The sequence below is a fragment of the Lepidochelys kempii genome, chromosome 15, assembly GCF_965140285.1.
Source record: "Lepidochelys kempii isolate rLepKem1 chromosome 15, rLepKem1.hap1, whole genome shotgun sequence".
NCBI lineage: Eukaryota > Metazoa > Chordata > Testudines > Cheloniidae > Lepidochelys > Lepidochelys kempii.
The window spans coordinates 14,586,330-14,607,606 of NC_136394.1; the positions used below are offsets into that span (position 1 = coordinate 14,586,330).

Here is a 21,277-nt window from a genome sequence, read left to right on the forward strand (position 1 = left end):
ATTATCATGGAGGGATCCAAGTCTGAAAACGAAAGGGAATCTGTCTGCAAGGAATAAAACATAGAATGGGGATGGAAATCAGGAATGATTCTTCAAATGCTGGCTAGCCTTGTAGGACGTTGCCAATTATCATCCTTAGGTAGGTGAGGTAATATCTTGGGAGACAAGCTCTCACCAACAGAAGTTGATCCAATAAAAGATATTACCTCGCCCACCTTGTCTCTTTAATGTCCTAGGACTGCCATGGCTACAACCCTGCACACAGTTATCATCCTTAGCGTTTACACAGCAAGTGGGGCAGGTTTTGCACCACATAGACAGTTCTGGGGCTGAAGCTTTCCTCTGTGCTGTTGTGAAGCCCAACACACCACTCTAGACCCGAAAGCAAGGTCCTAGTGCATGAGAACCAGAATGGGAAACTGACAGATCTAGCTGAATTATCCAGCTGAGTGAAACACACACAAAAAGGAAACAACCAGCTTCTCTGGTGAAATACAGCCTTCTATCAGTACAAACTCTAGTGGATACCCATAGCAGCGGGTGCTGCTTTTCCTCTGCAGTGCTACAGTTTAGTTTTCATTTCTCTTTTGCCCTTTTGTTTGGGGTTGGCAACTGCTGTTGCCCCATTCCAGGCAACCCAACCCACATTGTGACCAGAGCAGCTACAGAGTGGTCGGGCATGGAAAGAGAAGATTGCGAAGTATACAAATGGCTTTGTCTGCACTAACAACCAACTGTACCCCAGCCATGCGTTAGCACAGGTTAGTTGAAGACGTTAGTCTGAAAGTACTATGAGTACTTTGATGCCCCCTACTCCGTACATGAATGAATTTATTTTGAAGAATGCAAATAAAGCCTGTTAGTTTGTTTAAGGAATGAGCTGTGTAATTCGTCAGTTTCTACCTTGACCCCAAAATGCAACTGTAGACACCACCATGACACTGTAAAAACAATATAAACCCAGGCCACTTTCCGGAATAGTCTCTGAATCTACTATATAACAACAAAACAGGCACAACGCGATCTGTACAGGAACAAAGACAAGTTGAGAGAAATCTTTCTCCATCATCCACATATGCATCTACAATACTAACATTGAAGCAAGCTCTATCCCCACCTTCAGCATTTGGCAACTTTTCGGCTTATGCTTTTGAGGAACGTGCCCTATGACTCATTTGTTTTATTTGTCATGAGATGAACTTTGTTCGGATGAAAAAGCTAAGGACTTGAAAATACAGCACCTACCTTTACCTGCCCTTTACCTCATCGAATCAGAAGATTCCCTCACTGCTTTCCCTCTCCAGCCCCCCTCCTCTTCCATCTGTCCCACCTGGCTGTGAAACCAGTGGAACAGGGCAATGGATGCTTTTCACAGTAGCCCAGTGAGACTTAGTGTCAGTCCCTTAGCAGTTCTCCTCTGAGGGTTTCTTGGTGCCTTGAAGGAGCAGAGCCGAAGTAGAAGCTCTTTTCTGATGCCTCCACTTGGCCCGTCGATTTTTAAACCAAACCTAGACATTTAATAAAAGAAATGCAACATTTATCTCCAGCCTCCATGAAACGCCCCAGGCCTGAAAGCAATTGGCATTTACAACTTTGGATTTTACAGCATGATGGGAAGTTCTAGGATTTGGCAGCATGTTCTACTCTGGTTATGAAGGCTGCCCACACAGGTTACTCAGGACAAGAGCCACCTGAGGACTCCCTCCCTGGCGTTCATGTTCAGTTTCAAGGTGGGCAGGTGAGCCAGGAATCCCAATGGTAAACAAAAGCGTTATGCAGAACGTGAAAATATTTGAGAGCAGGGCAGTGACCACAGAGTTAAGCAGTGTGTGCGTGCGCGAGCGTGCGCAAGAGTGCCTGTGAGTGTGTCGGGCCATAAAGACAATGTGTGAGTGTTCTGCACACACCCATTGTGTCCTGGCTTTATCCTATGGCTCACAGAATTTACAATGTGTTTTTTAAATTGCACTTTGAGGTGCTATAACTGGAGCCTCCTGAGGAGGCTTTAAAATGGCTCCTGAATCAGATTCCTCTTTATTTTTTTAGTAAACAGGGACAAAAACTTTTTTGATCTCTGTAGTGTGGAAGAATTTCACCTCTACTCTCTCCTCCTTCAAGTGGATGCGGTTGGCCAGGTGCTCTCTGGTGATGACATCTGGGTACTGGTTCTGGTTGAAAAGGGCCTCCAGGGCCTGTAGCTGATCTTCAGTGAAGATGGTCCGGTGCCGGCGGGTCCGCCTTTGGATCTGATGGAAGGTCTGCAGCTCATTCTGGCTCCCATGAAGATTCTTACATGCCCTGGCAGTGGGATGAATTAGCCTCATGGGCCAGGGGAACCTGGTGTCTAATAAAAGGAGAGTTAGAATTTACGAGTTTGATTACAGAACCAAAACAAACCAAGCGCTCTCTGAAGAAAGGCCTGCCCCCCTTCAGTTCCATGTTGGCTGAAGCTGGAGGCAGCTCAGACTCTGCTTGAGCTCCTCTGGGTGATTCATGATGGATCAGCATTGACTGGCTTTGGACAGAGCCACATTCAGCCCCCTTGGATGAAATGAAAGCATGGCTGCCATGATGTGAGGCCTTGGGTAGGAGACAGTGATTGACTGGAATCCTCTAGGTTCCAGGAGAGGCATAGAGTTGAAGGGCAGAAGGGACCACCAGATCATTTAGTCTGTATATCACAGGCCACCAACACCTCCCAGCACCTGCACACTAAACCCAACAGCTTGGAAGAAGGTATTCCAGCCCTCAGGATACTAGACGTCTGTGTGCCACAGGCAAAGAACAGGAGGGTCTGAGGTGCACCAGTGCCTGAGGCCTCTGCAATGGCAGGGAAATGAGATGCACCCAGATATCCTAGCAAGCAACCTGCACCCATATGCTGCAGAGGAAAGTGAAAAACTCCCAATGGCCTCACCAGTCTGACCTGGGAGAAAATTCCTTCCCGACCCCACATGTGACAATCAATTAGACCCTGAGCATGTGAGCAAGAACCAGCCAGCTGAGCACCTAAGAGACAGAATGCTTGGTGCCACCTCAGAGCCCTGGCCAGCCCCAGCCAGTGTCTCCCCTCCAGCTCTGGGGCTGTCCCCGATGCTTCTGAGGAAGGAGACAAAAAGAAGAAAGAGGAAAAGACAAAAAGGATCCAAGGATTCCACTCGGGAAGGGTGAAGGAACGCTGGCTATGTTCTCCTGGTTTAGTGCCCAGCTGCAGGATTGCCAACCACAAGCTTTAAAATGGGTCAGGCTCCCAAAACCCATGAGATTGGATTCAAAGCTACAAAATGGTTTAATATAATAAATCTGGGATTCTTTTTATTTGTCTTGTGGTTTGTTAGCCTTCAGGATGCACTTGGACCACATTTTCAAGCTTTTCTCTGCAATCAGGAGGGCTAGAAACAAACTTTTCTTTTTCAAATGAAAAGGTGAGATTTTCACTGAACCTCCTCATTTCAGGAGCCTGGGGCTTTAAGAAAAACACCTGAAGTCATGAGAGTCAGCAGCACTCCAGTAGGGTCCCAAGCTCCTTTACAGCAGATCCAACCCTACCCTCACCGCGCAACTCAAGGGTATATCCAAAAAATCTAAGAAGATTTAACTGGAAGTCTCTCTCTCTCTCCCCAGAATCCAGGAGGATTGTAGAGTGTTCGGAAGCAGCAGATATCTGCATCAATTAACTCTGCAGAACTCAAGTGGTATCAAAAGGGACGGGGGAATTCCAGGAAGGGTCAGGAAAGAATACCTTCCAACCTGAGCTGGGGTTAACTATGGGTTCCCATTAGGACTCGGGACAGCAATCTCAGTGCATACACCAGTGTCCAAGGGCTGCTGGCCAAGAGTAGGCAGGGGAGGCAGTTCCTGACCTGTTTTTCAGAGGTCTGCAGAAACCTCTCTGCGAGGCAGATGAAAAGGAAAGCAGCAAGAGAAAAGGGACCTGGCCCACAGAAAACAGTGATGCTATCAGCTTTGCTTTCCCACTGTGAAATGTTACCAGCTTCTAAGGCTAATGAGGGGCAGCCCCTTCATTGGCAGTGGCTTCAGGTCTTTACCCCCAGAGAGCCTCACTGGAGTTTGTAAAGGCTAAGGGCCCTCTACTTTGAGGTATTGAGCACTCTGAGCTTTCACTGAGGTCACGGGGAGCTGAGGGTGCTCAGAGCCCTTCAGCCAACCGTTGATATGTCACAGGATTGGGTCCATGCTCACAGAAGGATAAAGGAAAGAGACAGACTGGACAGCCAGTGTTTGTCTTTGTGGTCATGTTGGATTGCAGGACTGGTTAGATTACAGCAAGAATCCACAGGTGGTTTTGGGGTCCCTGGTAGGAAAAGACTGTCCCAAGTAATGCAGATTACACTAGCTTTTCATATCTGGGCACTCATGTTGTGGTCTCAAGTGAAACAGCTTTGGTGGTCTCCATGCAATGGCCCATGGAGACTACTCCATAGCACAAACCCAAACTCAGAATGTTATATGAAAATCAGAGTAAGTTCTCCCATGCTCACACTCAAAGTAATGGTATGAAACTCACAGTCATAGAGAGTAATGAGGAAAAAATGCCTTTTCCTTTGGTCTGAGCTTGTATTTGCCATCAGGTCTGCAAGTCCATTTTGGAGGATGCTTACCAGTAAAAATCAGTTTAAACCCAAATCTGGGAGACTTTATCATAACTACCTGTAACTAAGAAATCTCTGCGTGTTCTTTTTTTCTTTACTGTGCCAGGAATTATGCAATAGCTGTTCCAGAACTAACTGATTTAGAAATATAACTTTTTTTTACATATAATGAAACAGAAGTGTTATCACTTAAGTCACTCCGATAATAATGAATCAAATCCTGGATACTTTACTTAAGCTTTACTCACTGGCTACAACTTTTAGCCCAATAATACTGTTTAGATCTTATACCGTGCTCTTCATCTTCAAAGTGCTTTACAAATGATAACTAGTCATTTTAAAACGATGGTTACGCTGTAATAATATAAAAAATAAATTATTGCTAATAATCTAACATCTTAAATGTACATAGCACTTTTTGTCCCAAAGCACTTTACACACTTAAACTGAGATACAAATTCCATACATGAACCACTTCATCTGCCCTAAAATGCAGCCACTCTTGGAGTGAACTACAGCAAATAGGCCCTGATTCCTCTAAGTACTTGAGTGTACTTAACTTTAAACACATGCTTAAATGCACATCCGTCCTGTACAAACCATAGGCACAAGGAGCAATATCCAGCTGAAACTGTTGCAGGGATGTAGTTTGGCAGAATATAGTTACCTGCAGTAGATCAACATCTCTACCGTTGCAACAAATGCCATACGTTCATTGATGACTATCAGAATTTAGGACCTTCCTTCTTTATCTTAGAGAGCAGCAGCCCAGTGCCATATTAAAACAATGCTGGGGTGTTGATACAATTGTGCCTTGGAAAGAAGTGTACCAGCTACTGAATCACCTACGTTATATCCTGCAACAACCACGCTGTTCCTTGGAGCCCTGCATCGGAGAACTGACCTTTCCCAAGTTTGCCCCATGCATGATGACATGCAGGCCAAAATGCAGTAATGTCACTATATTCCCAGGTTTTGCTACTTTACAGTGTTGGTGCCCTCATGAGTGCCAGCTGCAATGTCCCTTCCCACCCGCCCCGCCGCGCCGCCTATGGGATCCACACAATGACTCATAAAACAGGAGAATACTTACCTAGCCAATTTGAAGAATCCTGCAGGGAACGGGTGCTTGCATGAGAACAGCAACAGCAGCTGCACCCAGCCACTTCCAGTTCTTCTTCTTCCTCCTCCTCCTCCTGCAGAGAGCCAGCAGCGATGGCCTCCGGCCCACACAGCCCCTTGGGCTCACAGTCCAGGATCCCCTGGAGACAGAACGGGACCAGAACCTGGGGACTTCTCTCTGTTGGGCTGGAGAGAATGTTCTCGATGGTGAACGAGCATTGCTTCTTGAGGCTTCTTCTGCTGAGCTCTGTGTCCAACGGGGCTTCTGAAGACATCCTGTTCCTGGAACTGTAGTTGTGGCACTTGGCAGCTCACATTCAGCAGCTGAAAACAGTGGGGCTTACTCTCTGCGAGAGACCAAACTGTGGCTCCCCAGCAAAAAGACGGCTTACACTTGGATGCTTTTTAAACCAGACCAGTGATGCCAGACAGAATTATTGTTTTGTCTTCTCTTTAAAGCGATTGTCATTCTTGCACCTGGGATTTTTATTTTATATATACACATACATGCCTTTTTATTCCCTTCTAAGCTAGCTGCTTTATAACTGAGGCCACCCTAAGTAAATATATATATATAATCCCTTTGGAAAGAAAACCGTAAACCCCCCTGCGAATAAAATAAATTCTAACTAATCTTGGCAGCTTTGTGAAGGGTTAGTGTGGATCTAAGATTTAGCTAATCCTACAGAAATGACTCCAGAAGGAAATCTGATTTCTCCATCTCAAGTGTAGATTTGAAGGTGGGTATGATCTCCATTGTGTTGGAGCCTCTGATTCAAGGCAGGGGGAGAATAGCTGTTCTCCAGCCCAGAAATGGACCAGAGGATTAACTCCTTACAAGAGGCAAATTATCCCTTTCTCTGGCCAAATGAAAGCTTGCCCATCAAAAGGGAACTGTCATATCATACAATATGAGCAAGGGAGGGGAGCTGAATTTTGGGGGGGGGGAAATCATTTTTAGCAGCAGTGCACCCTTCGCTAGGTGAGGACTCCCCGTGACTGCTGATTTATTTTCCGCTCAGACCACAGGAAAGCTGTATTTTTCCACACTGTCCAAGTAATAACAATACAACAGATACTTTGTATTATATAGTATGCTTCATAGGAGGATCTCTAAGTGCTTTATAAAAAATTAATTAGGCTCACAACCACTGTTCCCTCTAAGCGCTGCACGCCCACGCAGATCCTAAACCCCGCGCACACGGCAAAACCCCGCACGCACAAACATTTGCACAGAAGCCCAACAGAAGAAATTTTTTGTGCACACGGCCTGTCAAAAATTAGAGGGAACATTGCTCACAACACTCCTGTGATGTAGGCAAGTGGTATGTAAAAGGGCTCATCTCACACACCCATCATTGAGGTGGAACATATCAGCTTTATCCCAGGGCACAGCCATACCACATTCAAGCTGAGAAGAAGTGACGATGAATACTGAACTGCAGGGAGAATTTAGGGAGCTAGACATTCCAGTCACTCAAACTGGGCCATGACACCAGAGTTAACATTCTGTTCTTACAAAATATGCCATGGGATCTTTAATGACCAGGATGTAGTCACAGCCTTATGTCCAGTATTGTCAACCACGAGCGTTCAAAAATCCTGTCACAGTCCCAAATATCATGAGATTTTACAAGTATTACATTTTGGGTTCTTTCTATTTGCCTTCTTGTTTTTGAGCCATTGGGTGGAGAGGGTCATATTTTTAAGCTTTTCTCTGCAACCCTGAGGGCTAGAAACGTTGCTTTATTAAATGAAAGCTGGGATTCTTACATGATGACTTGGCTCCAGGAACTGACGCTTTCAGAAAAATGTCAAATATCACGAGACTTGCAATACAATCACAAGAACCGGCAACAGTGTCTCATCTAAAAATAACACCGTCTGAGGCACTGTGCCTCCCAGACCATGCCAAGGCATTGGGTGAATAATAGCTAAGAGAGAATTAATTATTTCTTGAAGGTCTCCCATCTGGGTACCATTGCAGCTTGCTCCATTTAGCTCATCAAAACTAACGGGATCAAGGCACAAGATATGGCCACAGACAATGAGCCACTGGTAGTTCTTTCCCAAAGTCTCTCTACTTTTTTCAGTATCACCTGTTACGGATCAAGTATTCTCTTTTCAGATGCTTCGGGCCCTACAGCTTGACACACAAGGCCAAAGGTGGGATCCTGCCTTCATTTGGCCTTTTCACTTCCTGGAGTCTGTTGCAATTGGTCACGAATGGTGTCACTCTCTGTTCACACATCTGGAATTAGATTTGCTGCTCCATTCTGTCACATCAGCACTGGGGAGGGGATCCAGTGACTTTAGTACTGTGTCAATGGTGTCAGATTAGGTCGACCCAGAGGGATTAAGGCCCCTCTGTGCTGTGTTGGTGGCATGGAGCTTCATCACCAAAGTAGGATAAGCCAGAGGGACTGGGGACCCTCAGTGTCATGTCAATGGTGCTGGGATCGTGGTACCAGATTAGGTCAACCCAGAGGTCAACGTAGTTACAGGGCAGGGCTGGAACTGTTTCTGCACAGCAGATGAAGCAGATGACAGATAGAATGGTCTTATTCTGGTTTTGCTAATAGGAAACATGAATAAGCTGGGGGAGAGAGAGAGAAAGTAAAAGGTGCTTATCCAGTATAGGTACTTGATGTCATCAGGAGGACACCTCACGTGGCCAGTCTGAAATCTCAGTCTTCTCCCACACAGATTTTTTGGCTTTCAGGAAGTGAAGTGGTTAACAAAATCAGTCTCTTTTATCCAATTAGGAAGTTGTCCACTGGGCTAGTCACTTTCAAAAAGCGGATGTGGACCAATCAGGACACAATTCATTCTTCTTACAAAAATCTAAAATGACCCAACAGAACATAAGTCATGATCCATAAGTCATCGTCTCACCATCCAGTGAGAAAACAGGGAACCCTCTTCAGATTTTTTATTTTATTGTAATTATTTTTCTTTAATTTTATTTATTTATTTATTTATTTTTGGTAGTTGCTTACTATTGCTCAGTGTGTTTATCCCTGGAAAAATCCATAATCCTAAAGTGCAAAACATCTTGGCCACAGCAGTCTGCAGACATTTTTTAAGAGTGACACCAAAGACCTTAAACCCTCTCATATCAGGTTATGGTCAACAGCCTGCCTTCACAAGATGTTTTCCATGGTCATTTTCTGGATGTTGTCCTTTGGTCAGCGTTGCATATTTCTCTTTGTCCTTCAAGTTGCAGTTTCTCTCAGCATTTTTAAGGGACAATTTACAAATGTCCATTTTAAAGTTCTCAAGGTCATCTATGCAAACCGCTTAACAATCCTTTGCAAAATTCTTTAAATTTAAATTCTTTAAATTCTTTTCATTCATTATGCAGCAGTATAAAGTCACTTAAGAAAACGATTTTCTCCATCAGGATGAAACAGCTGTATAGATCTTCCACTTTCCATTTTCTTAGTCAGTGATGCTAGTAAGATCCTTATATGAACTGTTGAGCTGTGTCTTTGTAATTATACTAATCAAGCAGTTAACCAGGCCTCTCTGATGACTAGCTCTATAACCAAGTTCCTGTGTAACCCATTACTCGATTTCAGTGTCTCTTTATTACTGCGTTTTCCAGTATACGCAAAAAGAAAAGGAGTACTAGTGGCACCTTAGAGACTAACCAATTTATTTGAGCATAAGCTTTCGTGAGCTACAGCTCACTTCATCGGATGCATCCGATGAAGTGAGCTGTAGCTCACGAAAGCTTATGCTCAAATAAATTGGTTAGTCTCTAAGGTGCCATAAGTCCTCCTTTTCTTTTTGCGAATACAGACTAACACAGCTGTTACTCTGAAACTTTTCCAGTATCGGTATATTTCACCTGACGTGTAATAAATAAAAGTACACTTGATTACAAATATGCTCACTGCTTCACTCTCTCACTATTTTCTTCAAGTAAATATTAGCATAACCTCCTTGCTTCTCCTAACAGGACTCCCCATGGGAAAAATAGCACCTTGCACAAGGTTTGATTAACATTTTGGTCAATTTCCTTTTACATACAACTTTGATCCACCAAAACAAAACTTTTATAAAGGCCAGTTCCTTACATTTTTTTCAGGCAATGCTATATGACGTCTTCCCATTGAATACTGATAGTTCCGTTCACTGACTCAAAGCAAATTGCGTAAAGGAGAACGCCACGTCTCAGATGTATTAAGGGTGGTTAATAGGCTCTCTCCTGGCTGTCCAGAGACACATTTATGTGAAGGGCTGAAGAAATCCTCCCCTCACTACTTAGATTCTTTTTTTCTCCTGTGTGGGGTGAATACATTTTCTCTTACAAATACCTGAGTTTCTGGGTAATTCTGTACAACAGTAATTCACATTTCTGGGGCCATATTTGTTACAGTGCACTTACATTACTGGCATCAACTTTTCCTTTTGAAATATTTTAAAGTCTCCCGAAGTTCAGGAAAGCGTTAGTGAGAGCGAGCAGCACATTGGTCAACAGTGCGGGATCTGTTCCTGCAGCCCGAAGAGGCAGAGCAGAGTGTGCATACACAAACCATTGAAAGATGGCGCCAAATGCAGACGGAAGCACAGGAATTGCTGGGGTGTGAAGCGATGCATCACGGGACAGGACCCGACCCCCTCCGCCTTCCCACAACTCTTAGCGGCAGAAGAGGAAGAGAGGCTCTGTGGGATACCTGCCCAGAGTGCACCACTCCGAATGCCGCTGCAAGTGCCGCAAGTGTGAACACTATTGTGCAGACAGCTGACAGTGTGAACACACAACGGCGGTTTCCCTTTAGCGCTCTCTGAGCCGCGCTGTAACTACCAGCGCTGTAACTCAGCCAGTGTAGACATACCCTCAGAGTGAATTTGTACTGAACAGAGGGTTCTCCAGGAAAGAGAAGCCCTCTGGCATTACCCTGGGAAATCTCTCCATGTTTGAGCCTTCTTGAGAGCCACTCCATCCACATACCTCATGAACATTCTCCCTCTCTACTACCCATCTGTCTCCTTTCTCTCATCTACTTTCTCATCTCTATACCTACTTTCTCTCTGACTCTCCTCACTATCTGATCACTGACGGAGTGAAAACCTTCTCCTCTTCCACTCCTGATATCTGAGGAAGCCTCCCTATAGCTTTCTGCCAATTGAGTCTCCCTTTCTTTTCAAATCTCCCTAGAAAACACAGATCTTTTGGCTCAAGTATATAAGTATCTTTGCTCCTTTTCCTTTCTTTACCTCTTAATATCCTTCTCCCTCTGCTACTCTGTATTGGAATCATGTATTACAAGAACTCTGTTCTATAATTCTGTAAACATAGTGGGATTGGGGTGTGAGGAGAATTTCATTGGTAGGGTTTGTAATCAACAGAAATGATCAGGGGTATAGAACAGCTTCCAGCTGAGGAGAGATTAAAAAGACAGGGGACTGTTCATCTTGGAAAAAGGACGACGAAGGGCAGATATGAGAGAGCTCTATAAAATCATGACTGGTGTGGAGAAAGTGAATAGGGAAGTGTTATTTACCCCTTCACATAACACAAGACCCAATTAAATTAACAGAAGCAGGTTTAAAATAAACATTAGGAAGTACTTCTTCACACAACACACAGTCAAACTCTGGAACTCATTGCCAGGGGATGTTGTGAAGGCCAAAACTATAACTGGATTCAAAAAAGAATTAGTTCAGTTCAGGTCCATCAATAGCTATTAGCCAAGATGGCCAGGGATGCAACCCCATGCTCTGGGTGTCCCTAAGCCTCTGACTTCTAGATGCTGGCATTGGACGACAGGGGATGGATCATTTGATAAGTGCCCTGTTCTGTTCATTCCCTCTGAAGCACCTGGCACTGGCCACTGTCAAAAGACAAGATCCTGGGCTAGACGGACCATTGGTCTGTCCCAATATGGCCTTTCTTATATTCTTACCTACTTTACACAGATGTAAGACACTACACAAGATGCAAGGCAGTGGAGAATTAGGTCCACTATACAGGAGTTTATTATTATAAGTTCCCTTATACAAAACACTGAAGCACAGAACAAACATCAGGAGAATCTTGCCCAGATACTGCTCTTAGATGCATGCGTGTCAATCTGGACTAAAGGCATTGAAACTGGTGTAAGTGTGAGCAGAATCTTACCCTTTGTGGTTTTAGCTGTCATAATCATGCACCCTGAAACGGATTAATTCCTATTTCCCGTCTGTAACAAAGGGCTTCTTTCCCCAGCTTCCCCTTGTCGTCCCTGCCTTTCCACCACACAGACACACGCACTTAGCCTATTAGTATCTCTACTGATTGCTTTCTTTCATTCCCCCCATACCTTTCACTTCAGAAAATGGACTGGTAATACTTCTTTTATCAAAGAATTATGGGATTTAGCACGCAGATCTTACAAAGAGACTTTCGATAGCAGCTGGTAATCAAATCCCAATCGGCAGACACTTCTTTGCACCCTGTTACCGGCAGGGAATAAAAGGAAGGGATTATTGATGTTCTGTTTACTGAGCCTCTGCAGAGATAAGATCTCAGGGCTATTTCATATGAGAAAAGAAAAGGAAAATAAAACAAGAAAAAAAATAGACAAGGGGAACAATGTAGATCTAGATAAAAAGAAAAGCAACGGGCTCTTATCGCTTTCTTATTGGTTAAGGAGATTCGAAAGCCATTATAGAGGATTAACAAAAAGGTTAATCAGCTTTAGCCATTCATTTGTCAAAAGTGAATTTATAGGTTTTAAAAATCCCCCCTGTGGGGAAACGAGAGAAATATGCCCCCTTCCCTCCCATGCCTTCTGTTGACAGAGCAAGGGCTGTTTGAGCCAGATTCACACAGCTTGGACACCACCAGACCCTGGGCCGGATTCTGCCCTGCCTTGTGCCTCGGGTAGCCATTTACACCTGTGGGAAGTGGACGTACACAGGGCTAGCACACCCGTGAGCAGAGAGTTCTGACTTGGTCCTGCTCTGCCCCCACTTCGCACAGGGGTAGTAACTACACAAGGTTCAAGTCAGTAGAGAATCATGCACGTAGGGCCTGAGGCTCCACTCACTTATCCTTGGTTTACTCGGGGTAACACCAGTGAAATTAGTGCACTTTCGCGAATATAAACCAAATATCCGAGGGAGCTGATGTCTGCAGTCATTGGAATTGTGCTTCCATGTTAATTTGTAAAGCAGGACAGCGAATTTGACAAATGTAGCTGCAAGCTGCAGACTGGGATTAGTCTGTGGCCATCCCAGGAAGTAACAGTCACTACCAGTTACAGCAAGATGCCATTTTCCACATGATCGTCCCAGTTGATCAGACTAAGAGCTGAGCTATCCCAACCAGCACCTACAGTCAATGGAACGACACCGATTTCCACCAGTGATGGATCTGGCCCATTCTCTTTACCTGAATATCGGGGGGAAAGCAGTGAGTTTCTTCAGCAGTTCACAAAGAGCACTGGTCCAGGAACTCCTGGATGACCTTCTAGGGCTTGAAGGTATCAGCTTCAAGGATCCTGTTTCCCAGGAAGCACCCTTGTTTTGCCAAGCTGGGAACTTGGCGAGCATAAGAACACTGCAGAGTTAAAAAGCACTTCTCAGTGGGAGGAGAGGAGGATCATTTGTCAGCATCTATCTAGGGAGGCAGGCTGATAGAGGCATCTAAAGAAATGGGCCTTCCAGGGAACGGTAAGTCTTACGGAAAATGTGTCCAGTCTGCTGTACTGTTTTTAAGGCATATTTTATCTGAAATGCTTGTGTTCTAAATAAATACTTTGCTTTAAGGAGGCCGTCTGGTCACTATATTAACTACTGGCATTGCTCTCAGAGGGAACAGAACCGCAGGGTGTCAGCCTAAGTTACACCTGCTGAGGTAATCATGGCTAGTACCATGGGACTGCAACCCCAGGCTCGGTCTGAGGGTAGAGAATTGAATGATTCCACCCAGAGCCAGGTGGTGGCCAGAGGCTTGAGACCTGGGAGGTGGTGCACTCCACGAGACCAGGAGGGGTCAGCGATGCCGTTCACCCAGGAACTGTGACAAGGACAGGACGGAGGCATGTGCCCGGCATATCTACCACCTCCTATGGGAGCCCTGGAGGCTGGAAGGCAAGAGGAGGAAAGCTCTTGCCATGGAGAAGGAGATTTGTATCACACAACCTCCTGCAGCTGGGTCTTCACTGAGTGGGGGTTGGCCGCACAGTGGGAAGAGCGGAAGGGGCTAAATATTATACCAATAAAATAAAAACCAGCAGGATCTTATTAAAGGGGAAAAGGCAAAATGCCACATTTATTGTGAATACAGAAAGAATCATAGTAAGCAGTTAGTTATAGCTATAACATTCCATTCAATTTCATATTTATTCACACATTCATTCATTCATACACACACACACACAGGTTCTGCAAGGTTGTTATCATAGTTACCAGTCTTAGAGTTGCTCATGCCAAGCCACTGGCCAGGTGACCTGGACATGAGGAGGGAGCAGGGCCTTGTCAGGTGCTCATCTGATGCTCCTGGAAGTTGGTTTGCATAATCAGACCCCAAAGTTCTCACTTTCTAGAGTCCACTTTTATAGGAATTTCTTCCTATGCCAGTCTATGGGAATTGCTTCATCATGCTGTTGCTGAATCAATCAGCAGATGGCACATTCCTGACGGCTCCGTGCTGCCAGATGTTGTCTTGTTCTTTGCTTCTCCCATTCTTGAGGCTGTTGGGTGGATTCCAGTCTGCCCTTCAGGGGTCCTCTGGTTATTTCCACTTGACACCTTCTTCAGCCGATGGATACGGGATTCTTAGGCTGTCACTTCCCTGATCATTCAGTTATTATCCACACCAAGCATCCATCCACATACATTCTCTATCTCTATTTTAATCGCAATTGTTAACAAAGCGAGATGAATACAACAAAAGTCGGGGAGTCTCTGGGTGCTGTTTCTGTTGTTACAGAGTATTGCTTTGAGTCTCTCTCTGTGTGAGTAGTTGTTGTTACAAAGAATTGCTTTGAGAATAGACTCTGTCTTAGAATGTACTAACACAATTAGCAGCTTGCAAGTTTCACACATAGAGGGAGAGAAACAGTACCAAAAACCAAGAGAACTCTTAATTAGTAATACCCTGGAATTTAAACTATGGGGAATCAAACTCATTTGTGATTTTAATACAGAACTTCTTTAATATGATTCAACATGGAGACAGAGGATCCTATCATGAGGATATCTGAGGAGGGCGCAGTCAGAGCCTTTTCCAGCAATGGAGGCATGATAGGTAAGACAACCCTGAGAGGAATGGGAGGTGCTCCGCAGCCTTCTCCAACAGCTGGACACAGACCCTGTCTATTTCCTGGCCAGGAGCAGGAATTTCTTCCTCCCTGTTGCTATGGGGAAACCTTGCCTTCCCTTCTGACTGAGACAGCTCCTACAAAACGTTCCTGTTGGCTCTGCAATCTGTGGGAATAGGGGCCCCGCACTCAGAAGGGAAGGGAGAGCTTTGAAAAGCATGACACACATCTCCCTGGTTCCATGTCGTTGGTTACTGACCTTGTCTCTGTGAGTGACACTTCCCTGCTAACTGCTCAGCCATCTTGGCACAATGTGCCAGCCAGGAGCAGAGATTTCGCTTGGCCTGCTCAACCATCTCAGCATGGATCGTGGGTACTCTGGAACCCTACAGATCACAGTGAGAACTTGCCCACCATCAATGTCACTATTGTGTTTCATTCTGTCCTCTCTGGAAGAACCTAAAGATCTTAAAAGTTCTCACATCACAGACTTTTCCAGGCCACGTGGCAGATGTCCATCAACTTCTTGTCATGATCCCATAAGGTCTAGAACACCATGTAATAGTATCCTGTCCTGTTAATGTATTTTTGTGCCTGACAGGGAGGACAGAATGGAAAAACTGGTTCCTTTAGTAAAAAGAACAGGAGGACTTGTGGCACGTTAGAGACTAACAAATTTATTTGAGCAGAAGCTTCCGTGAGCTACAGCTCACTTCATCGGATGCTCCACTGCCATATGGGAAACCCAGCTATTTAAATTCATCAGTGATCTCAGGAATATTGGCCACCTTGATCACTAAGCCCTGCAAAAGATCAGGCAGCTCCCACACCACCCATTTTGATGGATTTCCCATCATCAATCTGGTTCCCAACTGAGCAGCAGAAATCTGAGGTGCCAGCTTCCATAGGCTTTTCCCTGTTGAGGGGTATTGTCTGGACCTCAGCTTGGTGACTGTTGTCAATTGCTATTCATTTTCTTACGCTGTCGTGTTGTGTGTGAGAGAAAGGGCAAGAGAGAAGGCACAGTATGGCATTACTCTCTACTTCTTGCATTTTGAGAGGGTATTATTTGCCCTTAGCAACCTTAACTGTCTGCTCTTAAGTTTTGTGTATGTTTGATATAGCAGTTGTGATGAGCTACAGTGAACTTCAGAAGGGATCGGGTATTTTTGCCCAGGATAATAGCTGTGGTTCAACATGTCTTTATTTTGATTACAAATATGCCAGTTCACACACAATTCCTGATATAACGGTGCACAACGGAATACAACTGTGCAAATGTTTAATATGACCATCCTATGCTGCAACTGATGAAACCCACCATAACAGCCATTATTCGTTGTTCACAAACGGATTGAACAGCATGTGTTTTGCAAGAAGACTGCAGAATCCGCCTCACTAAAACCAACTTGTTCAGTATGGGCTTAATTCCAATCCAGTGACTAACACATGGAATTCAAACAGACCATTCATCGCTGTGTTGGAATGAGAGGTTAAATCTGAGAGGGAGTATCAGTTTGGGTATAATGAGATGATCCTTGTAAGTGTAGATGAAAAGTGCCTTTCTATCAGTGTTACACTGAGAAAGAGCTATCATGCACTGAGCAGAGACACAACATACTGGAGAGATGGTCTTGTGGTTAAGGCACTGACCTGGAATTCAGGAGATTAGGGCTTAATTCCTTGCTCTGCTGCCATCTTCCTGTGTGATCTTGGGCAAACCACTTCATCTCTCTGTGTCTCCATTCTCCATCTGTGAAAGAAGAATGCTTTCCTGTCTCACAGGTGTGTTCTGAGGATACTATCGTTAATGATGACGAGATGCTCTCACACAACAGCGATACAAGCATTATAAGTCAGATTTTTCAGTTTGAATCACTTCAAGAAAGCACTTGGTTTGACACACACGTGTGTGTGTATGCCTTTCTATGTTTCAAGAGCCCTGTTTGCACTTAGCTGCACTGGGAAACATATCTGCATTTTACCAATGAGAATTTAGTGCAAAGTATCCAGTGAACTTGGAGATGGGCTTTGGTTTGTTCTCCCTGCCCTGGAACATTCTGCTGGTCTTTGACCTACAGAAAGCCTTTGATATATAATGAAAAAATCCCTGGGGTAAAATGGGAAGAAACAGAGCCCTAGAGTCTGTAATAGTGAATTAATTCTTCCATTGCTAGATGCTGCTAAGAATGTTTAACTTGAGTTAATCAAGAACACAATAGGTCAGACAGCAACAATTGCAGTGTGATCACTCAGCACCTCACACCAATGCCCCAGCTCCTCCAGTGTCTAGAAGGCTCTCACTGATGCTGATCACTTGTAGCACCCACGATGAATTAAGTCCTTCATCCTGTTACCCTCTCCCTAGGCCCTTCTTGCCCCTCCATGGGATGCTCTGTCAACTACACCAGCTGCACTCTCATCACCCCGCTGCGCTCTTGGTCCTTAATAAAAAGGCTCACAGTCGACACGCATGAAAGCACAAACTCCAGCAAACAACCCGCTAGGAAATATTTCTGGTGCCTGCGCAACCTTAAAAGCCTTTGTGAAAGTATCTCGGCCTACAGGCTCCTCCCTACTGAAAAGCACCGAAATTTTACCTGCACTGACTTCCCTGGAGTGAGCTCTCAATCAGGAGCCTTGTCTTTTCCCATTCAGGGACTGTCTAGACTAGGATAAGAGAAAAGGAGGCCTTGTGGCACCTTAGAGACTAACCAATTTATTTGAGCATCAGCTTTTGTGAGCTACAGCTCACTTCATCGGATGCATGAAGCTGTAGCTCACGAAAGCTCATGCTCAAATAAATTGGTTAGTCTCTAAGGTGCCACAAGGCCTCCTTTTCTTTTTGCAAATGCAGACTAACACACACGGCTGCTACTCTGAAACCTGTCATTAGACTAGGCTAAACTGTGTTTTTAAAAAAATCCATGTTAACCACCCTGCTTTAAAATCCTAATCTGGACAGAGCAAGTTGTGTTTTCACACATGTTAAAACCCCAAACCGGGTAAGTGGTGTTCAAACACAGCCTGCCCCCTCCACAGTTTAAAGCCCGTTAGGTAACATGGATTTTCAGTTCCCCTACCTCAGTGGTAGTCAACCCTTTTTCCTTTGCAGACCCCGAAGACATTTCAAATGGCGGTGCGGGCCCCTTTGGAAACCTGAGGCATAGTCCCAGGTTGACAACCACTGCCCGAGGTTAGCCAGCCCCTCCAACCACACAGCAGATGTCAGGGGAGCCCAGGCAGGAGCACGCCTGACGGGGACCACAGCCCAGCCGTGCGAAGAGCAGCGGAGCGGCGCCCACGGCGTTCCCCAGCCCGGCCAGTCTCCAGCGGCGGCCGAGCCGGGCCGGGCCGGGGGAGCCGCGGCCGCTCCCTGCAGCCCGGCTAGACCCCCGGCAGCACTAGATGGGGCTGGCGCGCCCGCAGGGCAGAGCCTGCCGGTGACGGCGGCAGCCGGGCGGCACAGCCCCAGTCTCCGCCCGACTCTATGGTGGCCGCCGCCCCTGAGCGCGCCCCCGGCCCGGAGCTGCCAAGCCCCACGTGCGGCGCTAGATCCCCCGGGGCAGCCCGGCTCGCTTCCCCGCCGCCCGGGCCGGGCCGGGCCGGGCCGCTCCGCGAGCCATGGGCGCGGCGCAGGAGGCCCAGGCCTGCCTCGCCTTCTACCGGGGGCTCGGGCGGAGCGAGCCGCTGCAGGACCTGAGCCGCGCCGTGCTCGCCTTCCTGGAGAAGCTGGAGCAGTTCGCAGGGTGAGTGGCGGGCGCCCGCTTCGGGCCCCCGGCCCCGGCTGCAGGGGGCCCGCTCCTGGGGGGGGACAGGGACCCGGGGGGGGTGGTTAGCCCCCTTCTGCCGTGGGGGGTCCATTGGAGAGCATCTCCCCCGCAGCGTGCTGGCGCTCCAGGCCGGGGGCCGGGGGCAGAAGCCGGGACGGGGCGTGCGCCCCTTGCCGGCGGTCCCCGGCGCCAGGGCTCTGCCCCGCTCCGCTCCGCGCCCGGGCGCCCTGCCCGCTTCCTTCCGTGCCCCCCAGCGCGCGGGCTTCTGCCCAGGTTGCACAGCGAAGGGGGTGGCGGGGGCGGGTCTCTCCTGTCGCCGGGCACTGGCCTGTGACAGTTTGGCCCCAGGTGACTGGTTCATGGCCGCGCAAAGAGACACTCCACTGAAACCCAAAGCCCTGTGGTAAGAAGCTGGGGTGTTACCTGCTTTGCTAGCACAGCAAGGTGGGCGAGCCCGCCTTGACATCCAGCTCGTTGTCCCCCTTGATGGCCGCGGGGACCGGGAAGGGTCGGTGGAATGGGTCTCACTTGGGTTTAGAGTCGCTCTGTCTGTCAGGTTGCACTGCTCCCCTGGTTGGGGCCGCACAGGGAGCGGGCGTCTGTCTCCTTGAGAAAAACTGATTTCTGTGGATTGTTTTCATGGTGGGAAAGTTTCTAGCAGGTTTAACTCCGGGGCCAAATGTAACTTCCCTTTAAGGATCAAAAGTGTTTGTTCTGTAACCATTCTTCAGGATTAATTGTTTGTATTCCTGTCCTGTCTAGATAGTCTAGGCAGGGCCCTGGACCCCCCTTTTGCTAGGCGCTGTACGCACACAGAACAGAAAAACAGTCCCTGCCTCAAGGAGCTGCCAGTTCAACACTTCTCCTTGTTTTAGTTGCTGGGTAAATGTGGGTTAAATACGTCCGTTCCTGAAAGCGAGGGCCTGGCTAGAGCTGAGCAGTGCAGGTGGGTGTTGTGCAAGGCTTAGTACAAAGTTCACTTCTCTTCTGACCTACAGCACGGGCTATTCCGGACTCTCTGCCGCTGCGTTTCAGTCCTGAGCCTCAGCACCCCCGGCGTTTCCAGTCCTGGCCCCTTCTCACCACAACTGCCAGCAGACCCCTGTACTGACTTGCCGTGCCACAGCCTCTCATTTTGACCCGCAGCCCCCTTGTCTCCTCACTGCGCAGACTTCCTGTCCCTGTGTGTGTGATGTGAAGTCAGTCAGTAGTTAGTCTGAAACCAAAATCATTTCACTTGCTGTTTTAATCAGACCTCTACTCAGGCCAGCTCTTCAGAGGTATAAAAACTACATGCACTAACCCGCTGTGTGACAGCTGAGAGTTGGAAATGACAGAAATGCAAGGACTGAAAGCAAGTAAAAGAATAATCAGTGTGCAGGCAACTAAAGGGGACATGTGGATGTCTTGGCTAAACTAGTTCTGTAGGGAAGGAGGTTAACTCAATCAGTTATTCCTCTTTCACTTTCCCTCTCTCCCACCTCCAGCTAAGCATTGTTATCCCTGAGTCTGACTGGAAGGTGAGAGCGAGCCAGCAGCACCCCGCTAAAGTCCTGTGTTTGGGCTATAGCCAGCGCCTTATGCAAAACAAAACGATGCTAGTTTTCAGCCTGTAACTACTCATTTCCACTGTTGCACGTTATTCTGGTTCAGATATTGATCTGCAAAAACAACAAGGAGTCCGGTGGCACCTTAAAGACTCACTGATTTATTTGGGCATAAGCTTTCGTGGGTAAAAAATCCACTTCTTCAGATTTGCCCAAATAAATCTGTTAGTCTTTAAGGTGCCACCGGACTCCTTGTTGTTTTTGTGGATACAGACGAACATGGCCACTCCCTGATACTTGAGATATTGATCTGTTTCTGATGTAGACTCCCATCCTGCAAGTGGGTCCACAGATTCCTGCCAAAATCAGCCTTGCTATATGTACACGTCTGTGGATCCAAGCCCAGGATAAGGGGATCCTTTATGAGGAGATTCACTCTCCTCTTCCCCTGATGGGGTTCCTTGCTGTGTTCACGCTGGAGATGTGGCTTGGTTTATATATTTATATTGGTGGTTATATGGGGGGCTTTGGTTGATTTTTTGCTTTACAAGACTGGTGCTATAAAGCAGAATGAAATTTAACTGATTCTCTTCTATTCAGTGACATTGGGCCCTGATCATTTCCCAGCGCTGTATTTGCGTTACACAGGGCCAGTCTGATCTTATTCTACCTCCCCTCTTCTGTTTCTTATCTAGAGATTTTGCAGAATTATTTTATTTTTACCAACCTTGGCCCCAGCCTCTGTATACGTGTTAGCATCTTTTAAAGCAAATGGTGGAACATCAGATGGTTTTGGTGAGGAAACAAGTGAAGAACCTATAAAGCACTAGTCACTTATGAAAATCTAGACCAATGCATTTAAATGAATAAACGTAATTTAAACATGCGCGCTATACATACTATTGGGGTGGGTGCTAAGCAAAAGCCAGGCATATAAAACACTGTAGTTTTCCCTGTCCCGCTCC

The 21,277-nt window shown here is 46.5% G+C and overlaps 2 protein-coding genes across 5 annotated transcripts in view; one reads left to right on the forward strand and one right to left on the reverse strand.

The window, feature by feature from the left end:
• Positions 1 to 1,403: 1,403 nt before the first annotated feature.
• GSC2 (goosecoid homeobox 2) lies at positions 1,404 to 6,010 on the reverse strand. The gene is made up of 3 exons (XM_073313412.2): positions 5,772 to 6,010; positions 2,103 to 2,298; positions 1,404 to 1,508 (listed from the first exon to the last, which is right to left on the reverse strand). Exons 1-3 carry the CDS (start codon positions 6,008 to 6,010, stop codon positions 1,404 to 1,406), a joined length of 540 nt encoding a protein of 179 aa, XP_073169513.2.
• A 12,255-nt stretch (positions 6,011 to 18,265) lies between these two features.
• LOC140898822 (tRNA (32-2'-O)-methyltransferase regulator THADA) overlaps positions 18,266 to 21,277 on the forward strand; it is a 38,609-nt gene continuing 35,597 nt past the window's right edge. For 3 of the 4 annotated variants that reach the window (XM_078848971.1, XM_078848972.1, XM_078848973.1), the window contains exon 1: positions 18,266 to 18,741. In XM_078848971.1, the coding sequence (XP_078705097.1) occupies positions 18,617 to 18,741 (125 nt within the window). In that variant the 5' untranslated portion in view covers positions 18,266 to 18,616. Of the gene's footprint in view, positions 18,742 to 19,527; positions 19,712 to 21,277 lie in introns of all 4 variants that reach the window. The other variant, XM_078848974.1, reaches the window with a different exon arrangement.

Excerpts from the sequence above, each read along its gene's own strand:
- GSC2 (XM_073313412.2), bottom strand. The coding sequence starts at position 6,010 with ATGTCTTCAGAAGCCCCGTTGGACACAGAGCTCAGCAGAAGAAGCCTC. Across the intron at positions 2,299-5,771 it reads GAAGAACTGGAAGTGGCTGG|GGCATGTAAGAATCTTCATG; the intron begins GTGCAGCTGCTG and ends TCCCACTGCCAG. Across the intron at positions 1,509-2,102 it reads TCCACTTGAAGGAGGAGAGA|GTTTGGTTTAAAAATCGACG; the intron begins GTAGAGGTGAAA and ends TTAAATGTCTAG.